Source organism: Zerene cesonia, chromosome 11 (assembly GCF_012273895.1).
Source record: "Zerene cesonia ecotype Mississippi chromosome 11, Zerene_cesonia_1.1, whole genome shotgun sequence".
Lineage (NCBI taxonomy): Eukaryota > Metazoa > Arthropoda > Insecta > Lepidoptera > Pieridae > Zerene > Zerene cesonia.
Genome location: NC_052112.1, coordinates 1798376 through 1820181, shown reverse-complemented (window position 1 = coordinate 1820181; position 21806 = coordinate 1798376). Strand labels below are relative to the sequence as shown.

The following is a 21806-nucleotide window of genomic DNA, read 5'->3' as shown; positions in this document are numbered from 1 at the left end:
TTTATACCATGTATATATGACATATTATTATTTTGTATGTTTGTATTATTTTACTACATAATATAGTCGTAGCATCTTGCTTTCTCAATATATGTAACATATCCCATATAGATATAAACGACATGATAGCATCGACACCTATATTTACTCGACACCCGTGTCACGGCCCTTTCGGCCTGTCAATATTGACGTAACAAGTCAATTATTTTATGAATTCATTGCTCTATTGGACGATGAGTATTTTATAAATGTAACTATATTGAATGATACAATATATACCTACTTTATGTTTTATATTAATTAATAAACTAACATTTTTAGTATTATAAATTGTATTAATTAATAAACTAACATTTTTAGTTTGCTTAAAACAAAACAATGGAGCAGGGAGAAAAATGAATAAAATAAGTCGTCTTTAAAGAACCTCGGTTAACTTACATAGAAAGAATTTTACATTACTATATCATATAACACCAGCACTTTTGTTATAAGAAGACTTTTAAGTCCTTGTTTTTTTATAATTTTAACAAATTTATCCGACCTAATTGATCTAATACGGCCCCAAGGCCACCCCAACCCTCGTCCAAGGGCCGATTTGCAATCCTTTCGTATAAAGTATCCGTTCAATAAATACTTATACAAAAACTAGCTGCACCCGGCAAACGCTGTTCTGCCTTACTCTTATCGTTTAGTGGTATGAAAAATAGATGTTAGCCGATTCTCAGACCTACCCAATATGCTTACCAAATTTCAGAGGAATCGGTCAAGCCGTTTCGGAGGAGTATAGAGACTAACATTGTGACACGAGAATTTTATATATAAGAGATATTAAAATGTTAGCTGTATAACATCAAAACACGATCATTAAAAGGAATTTTTAAAATAGTTGTTTAATATTGAAAAACAAGTATTAAAAAATCAGCCCTAACTTATATAAAAAGGGGTAAGATTTGAATGACATCATTACCATACAAAAGCTAGATACATATATAAATCTCTATCCAGTAACATAACCCATATTATCTCGGGCGAACCCGAGCTACACGTCTAGTATAATAACACGAAATGTCAACAGAATCGAATCGGCAATTCATTACCAGCTGCAGTGGAGCTTAATTAAATCCCTCAAAGGCCTTTTGTGCTGAACATGTCTCTACATTCTGCTCTTATAATTAAACTAGCTGCGCCCCGCGATTTCACCCGCGTAAGTCCGTATCCAGTAGGAATATCGGGATAAAATGTTGCCTATATGTTATTCCAGTTTTTCATCTATATATGTACCAAATTTTATTGCAATCGATTCAGTAGTTTTTGCGTGAAAGAGCAACAAATACACATCCTTACAAACTCTCGCATTTATAATCTTTTAAATTTTAAATGATGAAAGTATTTATAAAATCGGTAAAGCAGTTTTAGTATGAGAACATCACAAACATATATACTAAAACACAAATGTATCTTCTCTATAATATAGGCTTAGATTGATAAACCAGTTATAACCAGAAATTTTTTAAAGATTAGAGAAAATTCTACGATGTTTGGATTGCCTCGTGATCGAAGTTCGTTATTCAAACATTTTAATTAAACAAACACAATTTTTTCTCATTAATTTAATGATGAAAATGAAAGAATAATAACAAAAAACATTTTAATGATAAACTTAAAATTTAAATTCAGATATACATAACTAGTTTCTCGCACCAGTTACGCCCGGATTTTTTTGTAAGTTTGTCAAATGTTATCCCGTTAATCCACAATCCAACAAACTAAAAATCATTGAAAAAATAACCTATAACCAAAACATATGAATACACTTTCTGTTTTGGTTAATATTGCAGCCAAAACAGCTTTTTACTTATGAAGTAACAAACAAAGAAAAAGTCGAATTGAGAACCTCCCCCTTTGCTTGAAGTCGGTAAAACATTATTTATTAATAGCTACTTATGTTCGATTAAAAAAATTCTGTGCCCTTAATTCGCGAGCTTGAGCTATTTCAAAATATTAGTGGCCTATCTAGCTGTATTTACATTCTGCGGTTATTTTCAGAGCATTTTAATTGGACCAGGGCGAGCGAGCGGCATTTTTAATTTCTGGAACCAGTCACGTATAGATTTAGAGTCGTTAAAATCACTACATCAAACTGCAGTACAAAACGTACCTCTTTACCAGTACTTAAAGTTGCTTTCTAAACACGTCTGTAAAGCTAGAAAGGTCAAGTCGGCAGAATCACTCGAATTATATCTCAAAATTTAGTGCTCATTTAGTGCTAATTTAGTGCTGATAACAGATATTTGGTGCTGTGATAGGAGGACTAAAAATGAGAACAACTGTCAACCAAATAATGATTGGACGAAATAACATCACCCATCATGATCATATTGGTTTTCAATTTCTGTCTTTTTAGCATATATTTATTACTTGCTTTCCAGCCGGGGCTTCGCCCTTGTAGTCACGTAAAGGGAGACAGTTTCGGTGCTTTCCCCGTATAATTTCCGTTCCGGACATTTTTGGGATAAAGCCTGACAGTTCTCGGATTTGAAAGTATTTTGTACCAATCAATCAAATCGCTTCAGTGGGTTAGGCGTGAAGAGACAGACAGTATTAGTTTCGTAATTAATCTTATATCTTTAAACGAGCAATTCTTGTATATATATATATATAATTGGAATCTCGGAATCGGCTCCAACGATTTTCATGAAATTTAGTATATAGGGTTTCGGGGCGATAAATCGATCTAGCTAGGAATCTTTTTTAGAAAATGTCATATTCGTGTTTTATCGACTTAAACTTACTTTTTTAACAAATAGGAGGCGTTTGAGTAGTCCCAATTTATTATGACTCTTCCTGACATCTATTGGCGAATAATAATACTATTTTGTGGTGAATAAAAAAAAAATACCGGTCATCCAGGTACTATAATATTAATAAGTATCACCGAACGCGGATTAATTATAATAAAACACAATAACTATAGACTAGTATATAACTTGCATTGACAAGGAACTCAACCGCCTTGTCAGAACTTGACGAAATTTAAATGCCATCACATGGCAGGCACCAGCTCAAATCAAATAAAAAAAGAATAATAAAAAGCGGTTAACTCAGTAAAAAGCTGTAACAGACAATATAAATTCAGTCAAATTAATAAAACTTCTTTCGAAGTCAGTTGGAAATAACCCAATATAACTTGAGTTTAAGAAAGGATTATTTAGACCCGTGCACACGGACGAATTTTGACCCTATGACTAAGGACACAATAAACCCAAATACAATAATTTAGACTATAACCACGTGTAAACTAAATCTAGGTTGCTACATTTAGTTCAAAACGTCCGACTTAAGTCACGGTCGAATTGCACTTCACAATGGAGCTGATATAATGGTATTTTTGTAAACTGCTACGGTTGGAGCTATGAGCGATTTGACATACGTAACTTATATGAACGAACTATCTGGAAGAAATCGCTTCAAAGCGATAAGGCCGCCAAATTGTACAATAGATATTGTTTATTGGTTTTGTTAACTGTATGTGTATTGTACATTAAAGTGTAAATAAATAAATAAATAAATAAATAAATAAATAAATAAATATCTGTTGTCAGCAGCTTCGCCCGCTCGGTCTAAATTTTCAACTTTCATCCACTTGGGGGTAGAATGTATCAAAATCCTTTCTTAGCGAATACGTACGTCACAACATTTATCTGCATGCCGAATTTCAGCCCAATCCGTCCAGTGGTTTGGGCTGTGCGTTGATAGATCACTATGTCAGTCTTTGAGTTATATTTATTTAGATTCATGTAAGACTTTAGAGTTAAGTGCTTAAACACGTGTAAGCCGCGGCTTTATAACTTTATGACTTATGTAAACCGGTAGTTAATCTGACTTTACTATTAATAGATTATAAATCCATAATTACATTAAGTATATGGTTGTAATATTAAACCTTTATGGCTTCAAGAATTTATATCATTTGAAATAAGAAAAAATTTTAAGTGAATCTTCTTTACAATCGTTATGATTTCAAACCTGCTGCAACGGAAAAAACGACAGGTAAGAGACACAAATATAAAAATTTGTAGAATGAAGCCGGCAAAGAATGCGACAGAAATATACATACTATTTTAAATATATTCATCTCATTCTTTTGTCGTTTTACTGAAGTTTCACTTCTATCGTGTGTGAATCGCACACACACCTTTTTATTTACCCAGTACCCACCTAATATATAATTAAAAGAATCGTAACTAATAATATAAATGAGAATATGACTGTCTCTCATCCTCAAACCTAACTCACTGAACCGATTTAGTTGAAATTTGGTACAAAGAAAGTTTCAGACCTGAGAAAGGATATGAAAGGAAACGAGTACACAACGGGTTTCCTTTTGACAACGGGGGTAAAGACGCGAATGTTAGCCACTACATAGTATAAATCAAATAAAATCAATAGTGTTTGTCTATGATACCTACCTATCTATCATTAAGTAAGTGCTAGATCTTCTCGAGGTGAACACAGTATGCAATATATACTAATACAAGCTGCGCCCCGCGTTTTCACGCGCGTAAGTCCGTATCCCTTAGAAATATCGGGATAAAAAGTTGCCTGTATATTATTCCAGTTGTCCAGCTGTCTACGTACCAAATTTCATTGCAATCGGTTCAGTAGTTTTTGCGTGAAAGAGCAACAAACGCACACACATCCTTACAAACTTTCGCATTTATAATATGAGTAGGATATAGTAGGATAGTAGGAAGTAAGAAGTAGGCTGAAGAGTTTGTTTGTTTAAACGCGCTAATCTTAGGAAATACTGGTCCGTTTTGAAAACTTATTTCAGTTTTAGATAGCCCATTTATTGAGGAAGGCTTTAGGTTATATATGTACCACGATAAAGTAAATAAAAGGAATTTATGTATCTAGGACGTTATTAAATCCCATAGAAAATCTAATTCGTTCCGATTTGCGCAGCGCGATCTGCACAATAAAACGTTTCTTTAATATCACATTCCTCCTTGTAGAAGTTTTTGTCAGCCTGGCCGTTTAATATCGGAAACTTTTGTATCCGTGATTCTATTATAAACTCTTACTAGAAAAATCGATACCTGGTAAAGCGTAATGGACATTTTAAAAATTAAATTTAATGTAATCCTATTTCCTACTAGTCCTACTATCCTACTTCATACTAATATTATAAATGCGAAAGTTTGTGTGTTTGTTGCTCTTTCACGCAAAACGTACGTAGACAGCTGGACAACTGGAATAACATACAGGCAACTTTTTATCCCGATATTCCTAAGGGATACGGACTTACGCGGGTGAAAAAAATTTTACAACACCGAAATCTGCTGCGTCGTCAACAAAATTTATTATAAGCATTTTACGAACCTGTCGGTACTTTAATGTAAAAAAACTCATAACGGAACTTTATGGTTGATGAAAGGTGACGTTAAGGACGTAAGGTGACACTTATAATATTAGTGTGATCATCGCATAAAAGGTTAATTTATTCGCAATATTGGGGAGGGGGGGATAAATAAAAATTATTTGATTTTCTTTACTCATATTATAAAGAAACTTTTGTATTTTTGTATGTTTAGAACGTTTTCACGCAAAAACCAATGGACCGTATTCAAAAATTATTTCACCATTAGATAGCTGCAACTTCACTGAGCGACAAAAGCTATATATGTACCACGGGCGAAGCCGATGCGAACAACTAGTATAGGAATAAACATCATAACAATATCGACAAACGGGTTAGAAAATAACCCTCGAGCTAAATCATTTCTAGATACAGACTCAGATGTGATCAACCTGCGGTTCTATCGTCAAATTAATTATACATTCAATATTAATAATCTCTAACTTTTAAAGCTTTTAGCAACGTCAACTAAACAGTATTTTAAAGTAATGATAATCGAATTTTTATAAAAAGAAAATTTTGTAAGAAAACTGTATTATTTTGTAAACAATTTTTTTTTAATTATGGAAATGACACTCAAAGCGAATTTAATATATGTTTATCAAATGAATATGCCAGAGAATATTATATACTTACTTAAATATGTTCTCTAACTTGCTATAAACATTTAAATAAAATTATTTATGATAATAATATCATAATTATAATCAAATAATATGATTATTATCGCCCAAAAATTTATGACATATAAATGTGTGATATGCACATATATAGACAGATTTAGTTTTAAAGGTTGAGTACCCCTGTGCATGGCGATAAAATTACAGCTTTTAAATATTTCTCTTCACGCTAGGTACCAGTAGAAACCGTGGACAAACAACGAGACATCGCGTTTCGATTTTCACTATTTTACATGCTTTTACTGTTATAATGTAATACACGAAAATTTCCGTTGATACGCGAGCGAAGCCGCGGGTGGATTGTTAGTTACCTTTTCACGAAGCACCTATAAAGTCAAGTTAGTATGCAAGTTAGTGTGTTTTATTGTGGGAGTCGAGCACACTTCGGCACGAATTGGGCCAGCTCGAACCGGGGAAGTACCACACCCCCACAGAAAACCGGCGTGAAATAGTGGCATGCCACTGTGTTTCGTACGGTGAGTGGGGGAGTCGGAGGCCCGTTTCCTTTTCCTCATCCGTCCCAGTCCATTCCTTCTTTCCAGTCGTTAATCCTTTCCTTTTCCCTTACCCCAAAAAAGCGGGCAGCGTATTCGGAGAGGAACTTCCTATGCGAATATTCATGGGCGATGGTGATCACTTACCATCAGACGAACCACCAGCTCAGTTGCGACATATAAATAAGTACATCGATTTACAATTCTCAAAATGTTATCATTTATTACTATATTTTCATGGCCTGTTTAGGTACATAAATAAACAACTGATATTAAAGTAGCTTAGAATTATTATTTAGTCTCCCCGTGACCACTCTCGCTGTAAAGTGTTCGAAACGTCGGGTAAATAATATAATAAATAAATCGCGTTTAAAAAACGTCAAAAATTCTTTAATTTCTAAATTATATTGAAGTAGATTTAACTATTTAAGGTTATTATTATTGTTAAGATTATGATCAATAGCGATCTTATACAAAATTGTCGTAACTAAAACATCATACAGACAAATCATTTTTACCTAAAACCAGCATCCCGAGGAAGGAGGTACATTTCCGATTCGAAATGAAACCAAATCTTAACAATTCCCTATCAAACACAAAGAATCACGCCAATCGCTTGAAAAACCACAGTTATCGAGTAATAGAACCAAAACATACAATCGATAAAGCACCTCCTTTGTTTTTGGGAACGCCTCTAGAAATTAAAAAACCTGACTGACATTTTACAAGAGATTTCTAAATAGTACAGCTAAAAGTCATGTAAGCTTGCAGTATCTATAACTCAAAGTACCTATATCGAGAAAAACCGACCATGCGATTTATTGAAACACACAAACGTTCACCTGCAGGCATTGTCAGGTGAAAATATAAATATTTATTCAAATCATAACTCGAGCTTACGGAAATCACATTAACATAAACACAATGGATATGTGTCAACGCACACATGCATTGGCAATTTATGATCAGTAACGCAGAGTACAGAATATAGCAAACATATCTGTTGGCCCCGGCTTCGCCCGTGGTACGTATACAATCTATATCGCTACCTAACGGCTATCTAACGGTGAAAGAATTTAAGTCGATATAGTAGTTCCTGATTAACGCGATTTGAATTAAATTTGTTTCAGAGATGGTTTGAAACCCGGGAAAAGATATAGGATATGTTTTATCCCGGGAATTCCATGGGGACAGAAACTGTGCTGGGAAAACCCCGGGACTGAAAAACTTGTCCTGTGACTATGGGGGCGAAATAATGAGTTGAAAGACAGTACGCCTTTTTACATGTCCTAGCTGCGCTCCGCGGTTTTAACCGCGTAAGTCTGTATCACATAGTAATATCGGGATAAAAGGTTACCTACGTGTTATTCTAGTTGTCCAGCTAACTACGTACCAAATTTCATTGCATTTAGTAGTTTTTGCATGAAAGAGTAACAAACATACATACACATACACACACATACATCTATCCTCACAAACTTTCGCATTTCTATTATTAGTAGGATAGTAGGAAGTAGGATAACTATTGTTTTTTTTTTTTTTAAATTATGTTCCCCTGTCTATTAAAATTGAAATGATGAGCATAAAGCGTCTCTTACACGGGAACCCCTTTTTTATGCTTCATATCTCAAAAAAAGTAACAGCACATTTCCCTACATACACGATTTCGTATGACGGTTGAATCTCCCCCCACGCGCCGAGATAATTATAAATCTAGTAAAGGCATTCACTTGTAACGAAATCTGTGATCCAATGATTATCGTGTATTAAAATGGTACAAAACCGACAATGTAACATGAAGGTACATAACCTTCATTTGTCAAGGGTTCGGATTACATCCTAAACTAAGTAAAACCACGTCGATTTATGTCTAAACCCGTATATCTGGGTTTATCCATGAACCAGTTGGAAATTAAAACGCTTTGCATACGATTACATCAATAAACAATGTCTATTTTTAAGGGTTTAAAAAAAAACAGTGCTATGACTTGTCCAAAAGTCACCATAAAATGTTAACATAAATCATTCAAATTCCCTTTATCACAATAAATAAGGATAACAGACATTTCACGACATCCTTAATTACTCCATTCACTCTTTATTGTACTAGTTTCGTTTAGAGAAAATTAGCATTTAGTAAAAAGGACGTAAAAAACAATTCGACATCTTACGTGATTTCATGGTGAAATCTCTTGTATCCTCATTTCCCTACGACATATGCACATAAAAATTATAATAGAGTAAATACAATAAATATTTTGGTTTTCAGCCACGTTGATATATACCTAAATATAGGTAATTATACTAGAAACCCTCCCGTTAACGACCTAAATTTTATCAATATCAGACTTATTAATTAAAATCTACTGAATTTCGCTTTATTAATAGATAAATTGATAGATAAGACAACAATTGTTCATTCATTTTAAACAAAATAAAGACTATTTAAGTAGGTTTCCTGGAATCATGTCCTCACAAATCAGGCAACCCTAAACCATTTAGCGTTAATTAGATGGCGGACTGTGCAAGTTTGGGTTGTGATATTTATTTAGTTAAAATAAATAAGATCAAATTTAAGAAAGAATCATCTGCTGGATTCAAAACAAGCTCCTAAATACGTAAGAAAAATGTGGATGCACCTAATGATATTTTTCTTTAATGAAGGTCCAGCTACCTTAGGTGTACCGTAGGTGCTCAAAATTTTAAAGTTATAATTAAATTAATTTGATTTCATTTAAAAGTAAAAAAACACACTTTTCTTCTTCTATTATTTGAGATACTCGATATAGGTCAATTTTTACGGATTTGTATATTTAAGCATAACAATTATTGATAAGTTGGTGTAAACTATTTTATTTTACTGAAAACGATAATAAAACTTATCGCAATTGCAGGTAGATACCTACCTATAGTCTACATATTTAAACAATATTAATAGGAATTCACAAATGATATCATATTGTTCTCACCTTTAAAATATACTTATATGTACCTAATTAATAAAATTATGCAGTTTTAGTCACTACGATCAAAACATATAAGTGGATATTCGTGTTTTAAAGCACACAACTAGAACGTAAATAAACCGTTATTTTTAAAAACATTCTATATTTAAATTACCTTTTTAACTAGTTGCCGCCTCTTCCCACATGGTCAGTATATGCCAATAGACCTCCAATAAGAATCCAATTGATTTTCAAACTTAACAACAAAAGCAACAAGCAATGTCAAGTTTCGTACACTTCATCCACTAATAAGTCTACTCAACTTGTAAACTGGTTAACAAATAAACTTCACAATATAATAACATGTAACACTGTTGAACGGGGCACTTAAAAACGATTAAATATTAATGTTTTTCACGCACGATCGTATTGGCGACGGGCGCCATTTTGACACGTGTTTCGTTCTCTGTAGTTGTAACTAGACTGAGTAAAATGAGTTTAGCTGATGGCTCACGACCGGAGCCGCGCAGACAAAGATTATACAGGTATGAAGTAAGTTATAATAAAAGGCTTTTCATCCTCGAATTATCTAAAGTATTGTATGAAAAACGAAATGTAAATTAGGCATATTTAAATTGCGAATCGCAATATGAATATTTAGTAGACTTCATTGTTGGTTGTAAGAAAAGGAGAAATTTTAAAAATGATAAAAGATTATGTGCACTTACAATTTTTCTCTTTTAAACATTTATAATTCTTGAACATTTGTTGATTACAAAGTCTAATATACTTTAGATTTAAGACTACATTATTTAATGAATGTTTATAGGTATAAGAAAATACGAATTTTACCGAGATCACATATCTAGCACAGATAATATAATAACATACTAAAATGATATTAGGTTTGTTTGTAATAAAAACAAACATTTTTACATATTAAAGGATGTGTGATAGTGAGATAAGTATTTTTTTTTTTTCATACTAACAACTTGGGGTTTTTAGCAGCTTACTTTCTTACCACTCTCACGAGACAAACCACTAGTCTAGTGTGGGCATCATGGCTTACCGCTCAAGCCTCAAATTATTTAAATAGCATTTGCCCGCAACTTCACACGAGTTAATTCGGAGTAGTTAAATACATGTTTAATCACTCTATCTATTAAAAAAAACCCCATCAAATCCGTTGCGTATTTTTAAAGATTTAAGCATACATAGGGACATAGGGACAGAGAAAGCGACTTTGTTTTATACTATGTAGTAATTGTGGTTAATTTTTAACCGACTTCCAAACGATATGAAGCAGGTTCTATGTTCGTCTGTATGTATTTTTGATAACTTTGTGTGAGCATTGTTTGCTGATCGGGTAATTATTTATTTACTTGGCCTTTTTATTTATATTTAGACTTTTGCTATTACATATATTGTGTTAGTAATAAGTAATATATATCTAAGACGAAAGGTGTTAACATACATAGTAGGTATTTTATGTATAACTTAATAAATCCATTTTAATATTATAAAAGAAGAAGGATTTGTTTGTTATGTTTTCACACAAAAATTGCTGGACCGATTTCAAAAATTCTTTCACCATTAGAAAGCTGCAAATTCACTGACTGACATATGCCATATATGTACCACGAGCGAAGTCGGGGCGAACACAATATACACATATATCAAATTTGGTATAAAGTTTAGGAAACATTATGGTTTTAGCAAGTGCATATATTTATACGTCAATTGAAATTTAATATTGAAATAATAGTGAATGATGAATGATCAATTTATATCAACCTTTTTTAAATTATCATCTGCTGGGACACGAATCCTACGAATTTTTAAATTATGTTTACATAATATTTCAAATGCGATTTGAGATTAGGTGAGTGCCCTAACTCCGTACGCTACAGGTGACTACAAAATACCTACCTACCTGTACCTGAGTATATGATGGTAGGTATTTAACCTTTACCCATACAAATATCATAAATCTGAAAGAGTTAGTTTGTCTTACTGTGAAATCGTAACGGAACGATTGAGCGTTAGGAGGTTAAAGAAATATGTAGCTAGGCTTTTACTGCGGTGGACCAATTCTTTTGACTGTGCGGGCGAAGCCGCCGTCGAACAGTAGTATATTATATTATGATACGGTTATTTGTTTAGATATGTCTTATAACAAAAACATAGTATGTTTACCATTCGTTCTCATTCATAGCTTTTGTTTCATTCAGATTTATATATTGTCAAAGGTCAATGCATAAATAATTTAATATTATTTACTAGCTTTCGCCCGCGGCTTCGAACCCATTAAATTCGGATTAGTTTAATAGTAATTATACAAATAACATTCCTCTTGAATCACTCTATCTATTAAAAAAACCGCGCAAAATCCGTGCGTAGTTTTACAGATTTGAGCATACATAGGGACATAGGTACAGAGAAAGCGACTTTGTTTTACACTATGTAGTGACAACAGTTCTGCAACAATAATCTTTGGCGGGAGCAACAGTAACTATGGTCGTGCTACCGGCCCACGGTGGAACCGGTTCGGGTAAACCTAGTGAAAAATTGATTATTTAACATAAATTTTGCCATTTCGTATGCGAATGTACATTAATTTAAGTGATATTCTGAATTAATTATTAACGATACCTACGGTTTCTTTACAACTAAATTCCATCTTCTCAACGTCTAGTTGTTAGCTACGATTTTGTTTTATTTCATAAATACTATCCGCTAGCTGTGCCCCGCGGTTTCACCCGCGTAAGTCCGTATCCCATAGGAAAATCGGGATAAAAAGTTGCCTGTACGTTATTCCAGTTGTTCAGCTGTCTACGTACCAAATTTCATTGCAATCGGTTTAGTAGTTTTTGCGTGAGAGCAACAAACACACACACATCCTTACAAACTTTCGCATTTATAACATTAGTAGGATAGGATTTTACAAAGTATAAAGAATACCATTCTTGCATTGAACTATTTAGGGTGAATAGGCACCTTCTAGGTAGACGAGCACCCACGTAGACCACATCTCCACTTCCCATCAGGTGGGATTGTGGTCAAACGTCTGCCTATCAATTATAAAAAAAAAAAAAATGTTATGTGTGACCATAGGCTTACCTGCGTAGGAGTCGATCATGATATACACTTCCTTTCCTTGTTTCCAGATTTCAACAAAAAGAATCTTTACATATAACAATACAGGTATCAAGCCGTTTCTGTATATTAAATCTATACTAATACTAGCTGCACCCGGCAAACGCTGTTCTGCCTTACTCTTATCATTTAGGGGTATGAAAAATAGATGTTGGCCGATTCTCAGACCTACCCAATATGCTTACCAAATTTCAGAGGAATCGGTCAAGCCGTTTCGGAGGAGTATGGCAACGAAAACTGTGACACGAGAATTTTATATCTATACTAATATTATGAAGCTTAAGAGTTTGTTTGAACGCACTAATCTCAGAAACCACTGGTCCGATTTGAAAAATTATCTGTTAGATAACCCATTTGTTGAGGAAGGCTAAGGCTATATATGAATCACGCGCGAAGCCGGGGCGGACCGTTTGTATTTTATAAAGAGTGATTGCTATGTAATATGGATAGAATCCAAAACAATGTTTTGTTTTTTTCTGTTTGTATATAGCTACTTCAACCACATACAACCACTGGACAGATTTTGACAAAATTTTACATGGCGATAGAAAAAATATTTTGGAGGGTGCAATCCATTCATTTAACAGGGGATAAAAAATATATTCGCTACTATAATGTTATGGGATAGATCTTTAAATGCAAAATAGAGCTTTTCAATTTCAGACGAGATATCTCGTCAATTTTTATCGACTTAGAACCGAAACCTTTGAAAATATACGAAGTACAAAATATTGTAGTCCACGCCAGCGAAAAGCAAGTGTATAAATAAAACAATGCAATTATCATTTATAAAAAAATATAATTTAATCATAAATTATCTACAAATTACCAATCATACTATATAAAAATTTGGAATATTTATTCCAAATTTTTTTGGAATTTTATTCCAAATTTTTTCCACATAGAATTTTTACTTTAATTCGTGCACATCCCTATCAAACAGACTGCGTCTTATTCTTCCCTTGTATTTTACGTTTGTTTTCCTTACTAATCAATAGTTTCCGGGTGCTTGACTTTCATATGTTTCATTTTAGCTATATTTGTGAAATATTATGAATATACATGATAGAGTATGAACACTGGAACACCTTTCCTTCTAAATGATGCTGTCGATGCTACAATTTAACCTTCATATCTTTTAAAAATTTAAAACAGATGTTATGCAATAAATTCCCATTTATATGCCTGCCCATGTGTCTTTTCATGATGTGGATTAGATTATTTAGGATTAGTTTTGTACCGACACAACTCAAAGCTATTTTGTCTATCCTCAATATGTTTTCTTTGCTTGTGAGTTATAAGTTCCCTGTGAGTGTATAAGGACAGGGCGCAAACCTCGCACGTAGTCTTTTCAACCGGCGTGCCTCGTCATATGACTTTGCAGAGAATGTTTTAGAAGAGACTTGTTGCATATAGGACAATGAATTATTGGCTCTTTATGAACACAACCTATATGCTCTTGGGCTGCTTCTTTCCTTGAAGGATTTTCCCACATGTGTTGCACTTTTCTTTTGGCTGGTTGGATATTTTATGCTTGTAATCCTGATGAGACAGTGGTTAACGCGTGAGCGTAGAACCGAGGGGTCCTGGGTTCAATTCCCGGTGGAGACGCACGAAAAAAAATGTCTCGGTCTGGCAGGACACAGAAGGTTGATCACCTACTTGTCCGTAAAGACAATAGATCAGTGAAAAAGATCATCATCATCTGCCGCATACCCCACTAGGGGACACGGGACTTCACTATATAATCCTGATGGAATAGATATGCTCCTATTTGTTTAAAACTACTGGGGCAAAATGAACATTTGTAGGGTCGCTCGTTGGTGTGAGTGTGGACATGTATTATATTGCTTTCTTACTGGAATATGAGCACTCTTTACAGAAAAATATTCTATTTTTACCAACACCTTCTATGTGCATAAATTTAACGTCTATTTTACAGCAAAGGTTCTTTGACATGTGCTTGGTAAATGTGTGAGTTGTTGTCAAATTCTTCTTGCAGTTCATACAAATACAATACAACAATTAACATTTACAATACAAATTAATTTACTAAGTAAATGCTTTTTTTTCCAATGTACTGCCATCTTACATTTGCTTTTGAAAACTTTCCTGCAGTCATCACATTCAAGCTTTGTAATTTCACATTTATTCTTAACCTGATGCAAGTGCAATTTATTGTTGTTTTAAAAACAATATTACACTTTTTGCAAGTGAAACCCTCATCCTCATCATATAATTGAAATTTGGTTCTACATTCATAGATATTCTAACACATTTAAATTAGGAACAGATTTTATGTCTATGATTGGTTGTTCTTACACACCAGATTCCTCTTTGATAATGATCTTTAGATTCTCTTTTATTGTTTTCCTACCTTCTCTTAATTTTATATCAGATTGCACACATTTCTCTTTAAATTTTACTACATTCTCAAATGCCTTGTAACATTTTAAGCACATAATGGATGGGAAGCCATTATCCTCTTTTATTTCAATGTTTGTGATGGAGTTTATGCATTGAAATAGTTTTAGACCTTCAAAAGTATGTGTCAGTAAATCAGTAATACTTTATACTTTCCTTCTAAAGACTCCAAGCAAATACGGCAGATATTATCCATAGTTTTAGTTTAGTCAGACATATTAATTCCATTACTGATATTCAATTCAAATTGTACTTTTTACATTGAGAAGTTTCCTCTATAAATCGTGCCTACCTTACACATTGTGAATAAACATAAATTAGTGTCCTGTGCATAATAAATAATATGTTAAATATCCATTTTGCTACTTATTACGCAATACAGGATAATTTATGAAACTTATTACCAAATATTATAGCGTGATGTTAAATATAAGCATATTTTCTTCTTCTATATTATAAAAATTTGAATTATAAAATGATCATTTTTATTAAATACGTCGGTATGTGCACTGCTTATTCTCTGGAAGCAAAAAGTAAATAGTAAATACAACTTCATGTCAAAGTCAATATGAAAAATTAGAGGATGTCAAAATCAAATTGAGATGTAAGTATAAGTATTGCTATTTATATAAAAAGGACAAAAATAAAAAAAAGTATGTATATAATATTATAGGTAAGTAAATAAGGCGTAACAAAAATTTTTTACTTGCAATAAAAAGTACATCAAAATTCTGTTTGTTTGCTCTCGGAAAACTATTGCATAATAGCAAAAAATTATTCGTAGGAAAAATTGAATTTTCCAATAGTGTAATGTTAATAATAAATAATATAAATATCCCGACATCCATGTTCCAAGGAGTTAAACCATTACTATTATTATAATAGAGTAAGATCCCAGGACCATCAGGCGCTAAGAATTTCCTGCCAAACAAAATGTGGACACTTCACACATCTTTTAAAGCTCCCCAAATTAAAGCAATAATGCGTAATAATATTATCTCGTATTAATCTAATGTATTCAAATGCTCTCTTAGGTGGCGTCCATAAATTACGTGAGGTGTTTAAGGGAGGGAGAGGGTCAAGTGAAATCTTTCCAAATCTCACTTGGGGGAGAGGGGGGGTTTTAATAAATATCACGTATTTTTAACAGAAAACCGTGAAAATAAAGTTTAGTTAAAGTAAAAAAAAATCTAGAAAAATTTACATATCTCAAAACTTGATGTATTAGTATTCGTTATTTATCCTTTTAAATACCGCGGACGGATGATTTTTTCTTTTCCTTTCTTAAATCCAATGGGTTCATAGTCAAAATATATAGAAGAAAATATAATATATAGAAGAGAGTTAAGGAAAATCTCACGAAATCTCACCAAGGAGGGCGGGGTCAAAAAATCCTGCAAAATGTCTCACGTAATTTATGGACGCTCCCTTACCCGCGGTATCTTCATATTTGAGTTTGGAGGCAGATTGACTCGTCTTCTTTTAAGCATGTTGTCTGGTGAATATATACTCACTACTAACTGACCCGGCAAACGCTATTCTGCCTTACTTTTTTTATTTAGGGTAAGAAAAATAGATTTTGACTGATTCTCATTCCAAACCGATATGCAGACAAAATTTCATATAAGCCGTTTCGGAGGAGCCGTATAGGAAGGAATTGTGGGACATAAGATTATTATATTATATATAATATTATACTGAATGAGCTTCGAGATTCAAAGACTCTTGGCTTTCGATGCTGGACATACAGGGAAAAAACGAAGCATCAGAATTAAAGTAAAATTACGTTATAGAAAATACGGCCTCGTAACAACTCCAATGTTGTTTCTGTAACTCTTATGTACTTTGTTAATAACAGTTCTTTTAACAATAAACTAAGGCCAAGGCCAGTTGGCCTACAAGATGCTAGAACAAATTTAAATAGAAAACAATGTTATGAGATACTAACACAAAAAATATAGTCGAATTAAGAAACTCCATTTTTTGCAGCCGGTTGAAAAATTTTTAGAACCAATAAGGTAACTTGTATTGCGTTCTCATTTTATGGTGACTCGTGTTTCTTATTTTATTAAAATATCCTTAAATATAAATTAAAATAAAACACCAAACATACATTTAAACATCTTTTATTCTTTTCTTTCTTTATATTACATATCACTCAAACTCCATGGAATTTAGATTCAACTTAATATTTAACTTATCTAGGATACAATTGAAACAAAGCTTACTTAACAAAGATCCTATAAAGACTAGTTTATATTACAGTGATTGTACACCACCTGAAGATTTATATTTTTTATGATATAACAGACTTGGTATATGGTTGGATGGTAGGTAATTCAAACATAAGCTATTTATGAAATTGCAATGATTCATGAAAAAAGTTTTTCAGTATTTTCAAATAAATCTAGCTTCTTGCTACTTTTATGAAAAAAGTGAGGTTTTGAAACCATTTTTTATTCCTACAAATGGGATCGATCCTGCGATCTATAGAAAATAAGGGACACCTATGAAATTAATTTCCTTCACAAATTTATAAAATTCAAGTTAAAGACTACAAAGAAAAATCAAAAAAATGCGATCTAATAACTACAAATGGAAATAACGTCCTATTTATTTTAATTAACCCTTTAAAGTATATAATAAGTATAGTCCATACAATTTATACTTAAAATTGTTGTATAATATTTTATACGAAATACATTTACAAAAATAAACACATTTCCTTTTTAAATTGTCAAATACACAATTTATTCATAACAGCATGATTCGTGAATAGGTATCTCTTATTTAGAGCTATATATCTTCATATATCTGTATACTTACAAGGCAACGTCTTTAGTAATATTAAAAATTATTATTGGTCCCATTTATCCATATTATATTGTACTTAATATATGGCTTTAAAAAGTGTTACCATTTACCAGTAAGGAACAAGTCGGTAAAATATGTTATCTGTGTATAATATCTCTTTTCCCGCTACTATAATGTCACATATTTACAATATGGCAACATTATAGCAATGGGATTTATGAGAATTGTAGATATTATATCAGTACAGATTAAAAATACATTATTAAGTTGGTAGAAAACTAAAATAAACGTTCTGATATATTTACAAAACATTCACCGAGGTTATATTGCGTTTCGTGGTTAGTTCTTTTTTTTTTGTTTTGTCGAATACAGCCTAATATTTTGTGTATTTTTTTAGTTTTTTTCATATCGCTTGGAATAAAAGTCAAAGTTATATCTGGAGGAATTCGAATTTGTCTATAAAACATTTAACGAACCGAAATAAATGTTTGTGTCAAGTTTCAGTTAATGGCAGTGAAATGGGAGAAACTGGGAAAATTTTGAGTTGTTTTGCATAAAAATAGTATAAATTATAAGCTTATATATACTTATATGGTCCAAAAATATAAGCTTATAAGCTTATAATTTTATCCAATAATTAAGTAAAATTTTACCTGGTGACACATTAAAATTCGATATTGGCTTTCTTTTTTTTCCAAAACCTGGAATGTCATTTGAACCACAAGTAATAGTAAAACCTTGAGCAAAAAAACTCTTCTAACTTTCCTTACTGCAGACAAATTTGAATTTCATTACACCTTTATTTCAAAGCGCGAGATCAATATTTTGTCAAACACAATATACTGAATATATGATAGATCTAGACTGTCGATATGGCTTAGACAGATATTAAAATATGTCAAAATTTCATCCACCTTTCACATAATATCAAACCTACATTTATCAGATGTAACTAAACACTGTAGTACAATATCAGATTTTTGTTTGTTGCTTATTTTGATTTTCAGTGTTAAAGTTTTGTTTTTTCATATTAAACTTGTTTTCTGTCGAAACTTACACACTTATATTGAATTTGGTTGATGTCATATGAATCTGTTTATTTTATTTTATTTATATATTGTATCTTAACTGTTCCTAACCTCAATCTATACAAGACTAACCACGAAATATTTCAATAGTCGCTTCCTATCTACAATTTGGTGTAATCTATTCATCAATCCGGTTCTTGGTGGGAGCAGTGCGGCACCGGCGAGGGGGAGGACTTGTATGCGCGGGGGAACAGGGAGGAGTAGGAGGGGGGAGGTTCGTACTCTGGGGGCGAGGGCGGGAGGGGTGGGGGGAACATCTGTTGCGATGACGCTGTCACGGTGACAGTTGGTGACAGGTCGATGCAAGATGGCGGAATGTTCAGCGGCGTGTCGGACGGCTTCGAACTTTTGCAGCAACACTCTGGAATAGACGATTTTTTTGTAAGCACATTGATTGCAGTTAATTCAAATGGAATCATAGCAAAATGCGATTTATTGCAACCACAATAGATAGATAGATAGATAGATTAAAAGTTTATTAAAAGAACACATTAAATACATGACAATTACGAAATAAGACAATTAAACAAAGAAAAATTAACATACAGAGGAAAAAAAACACGACGGAGACAAATGTGCACTGTGTTCATAAAAAGGGTCTTGGCTCAGCATAAGGGTCAGAGTCAATGGGACCCTGACGCTGATATTCTGCCAACACCACTATTGGCCTTACCCTTCCCAGTCCTTTCCTTTATTCCTTTCGCCAAGCCTTTCTTAATCCCTTCCCAATTTAAAGTCGGCAATCCATTTTTAGAGGCGTAAGGTCTGCAATGGATTATGCCTCTCCAAATGTTCATGGGCGTTGGTAGCGCTTACCATACGGCGTTCCACCAGCTCCATTGCCGACTGTGACATAAAAAAGTAAGTTTTTTTTGATATAAAGAAGGTCTTACCCCAGGCCAGACAGAACATAAGTATGGTAGCACACACGAGCATGCCCACCACCAGGTAACTCCAGGGTCCGTAAGGTTTCAGCGCTTCCGCGAACTCCAGTAGAGCGTTTGACTTCTGCTCACTCTCACTTATTTTCACTGTAAGAGATACATATAAGTTATTTATTCTGAAGGAAATCATGAAGTCTTTTGGTTAAGTGGGTGGCATAAAATGATTTAGGATGGTAATTGAGGTAAATTTACTTTATAAATGAGTATCTCAATTAAAATATACTTAAATGTACTAGAGATAATTTATAGGCTCTATAAGTTACTATGAAGTCGCGTGGGGTGGCAGGCCCGGCCAGGCCAGGCCATACTGGTCTCATTCAAATACTTCCAGATTATCTCAACCTCACAAATATCTGGTCAATAATTATAGGGTTTCTTGACTGGAACTGGAAACAAGAGCTTCCAAGTTAATTTACAAGATATTGGAGTAGGGTTGTAAACATTTCTTGACTTTTAAATAACATCATATTACTAGAAGGCTTGGCCGGTAGACTGGATACAAGAGCTTCCAGTCTAATTTCCAAGACATTGAAGTAGGGTTATAATCATTCCTTGACTTTTAAATAACATAATTTCACTGGAGTGAAGGCTTGGCTGGTAGACTGGATACAAGAGCTTCCAGTCTAATTTCCAAGACATTGAAGTAGGGTTATAATCATTCCTTGACTTTGAATAACATAATTTCACTAGAAGAAAGAAAGAGTGAAAGATGGCCGGTAGAATGGTTACATTTGGAGTATGTTTGAGGCATTACATCCGCGATATAAGATAGACTCACTGATGACGGAGGGCTTAGTGACGGGCTCCGGCTGGTCGAGGCCAAGCAGCTCCTGGTTGCGCGCGGCGAAGCGGCGCAGCACCTCCAGCAGCGGCGAGTCGCGGCGGCGCGCGCACGCGGCGCCCTCCTCGTCCTCGCCGGCGGGGCAGTGCCGCACGCCGTCGCACACCAGGTACGACGAGATGCACAGGCTCGTCGCGCCGCACGTGAACTGGCTGTCCTCCGAGCATATCGCGCCTGCCGGTGCCGGGTTATATGTTCACTATTTGATAGACGGTCATCTCGTAAGGGCAAAGGATGTCGTGAATGGACGAGACTGTGGGGTTCGACTGGCGAAGCAATTATATGGAGAAAGCTTAACAGGATTCGCAGTGACACCACCAGTCGCAGCTTATCGGTGTGATGACATATATCATTTTCAATATCTAATAGTTCTAAATGAGCTCTTAGAAGTAGGAAAGAGTGAGTAGAAAATACATAAGTATTACCATTTTTTAACTTCCTAAGAGCTATAATAACTATCACAACATCTAAAACAAATCATAACAGACCAATCCACAACCACTTGTACTTACCACTATTAACAGCAGTGATCACGAGCCGCAGCTTCTCCGTGTGGTGGTAGGGTGTGGCGGGCGGATTCCACACCACCCGGATCTTGGGTGGTAGCAGCTTGGTGCCGGCCCGCGCGGCTACGGACGCCGCGTTACCGCCGCAGAGCGATAACTTCCATATGGGCTTGGATTCTATATACTGTAGATAGAGATTGATTTTAGAGGATACTGGGTGAGTTAGATAACATAATATTAATAGTTTTTACAGATGGAAAACGTATTTATAAATTGATTGTTATTGGAAATGTTGGAAAACCATTACACATTTGTTATTCATTCGTTTTTACAATACAATAAATATATGTTCGTTTTTTAAAATGTCTTCTTCGAGTTGACATTATTTATAAAGGAAAAATTATCTTCTTTGTTTTAGCTTAATATCAAGTTTTCCTCGTCTTAAAGTCTTCAGAATCTGATTAGATATTTGACATATTTATCTTACTAACTAGA

At 33.8% G+C, this 21806-nt stretch overlaps 2 protein-coding genes across 2 annotated transcripts in view; both read right to left on the bottom strand.

Annotated features, from left to right (window-relative positions):
* LOC119830108 overlaps positions 1-10018 on the bottom strand; it is a 95759-nt gene extending 85741 nt beyond the window's left edge. Inside the window, exon 1 of the mRNA XM_038352964.1 lies at positions 9714-10018. The gene's annotated coding sequence lies outside the window, so the exon portion shown is untranslated. The remainder of the gene's footprint in view (positions 1-9713) is intronic.
* A 7210-nt stretch (positions 10019-17228) lies between these two features.
* LOC119830334 overlaps positions 17229-21806 on the bottom strand; it is a 52490-nt gene continuing 47912 nt past the window's right edge. The window contains exons 4-7 of the mRNA XM_038353304.1: positions 21318-21495; positions 20743-20979; positions 19914-20051; positions 17229-19381 (exon numbers count right to left, since the gene is read on the bottom strand). Coding sequence (XP_038209232.1) covers positions 19146-19381; positions 19914-20051; positions 20743-20979; positions 21318-21495 — 789 coding nt within the window. The 3' untranslated portion in view covers positions 17229-19145. The remainder of the gene's footprint in view (positions 19382-19913; positions 20052-20742; positions 20980-21317; positions 21496-21806) is intronic.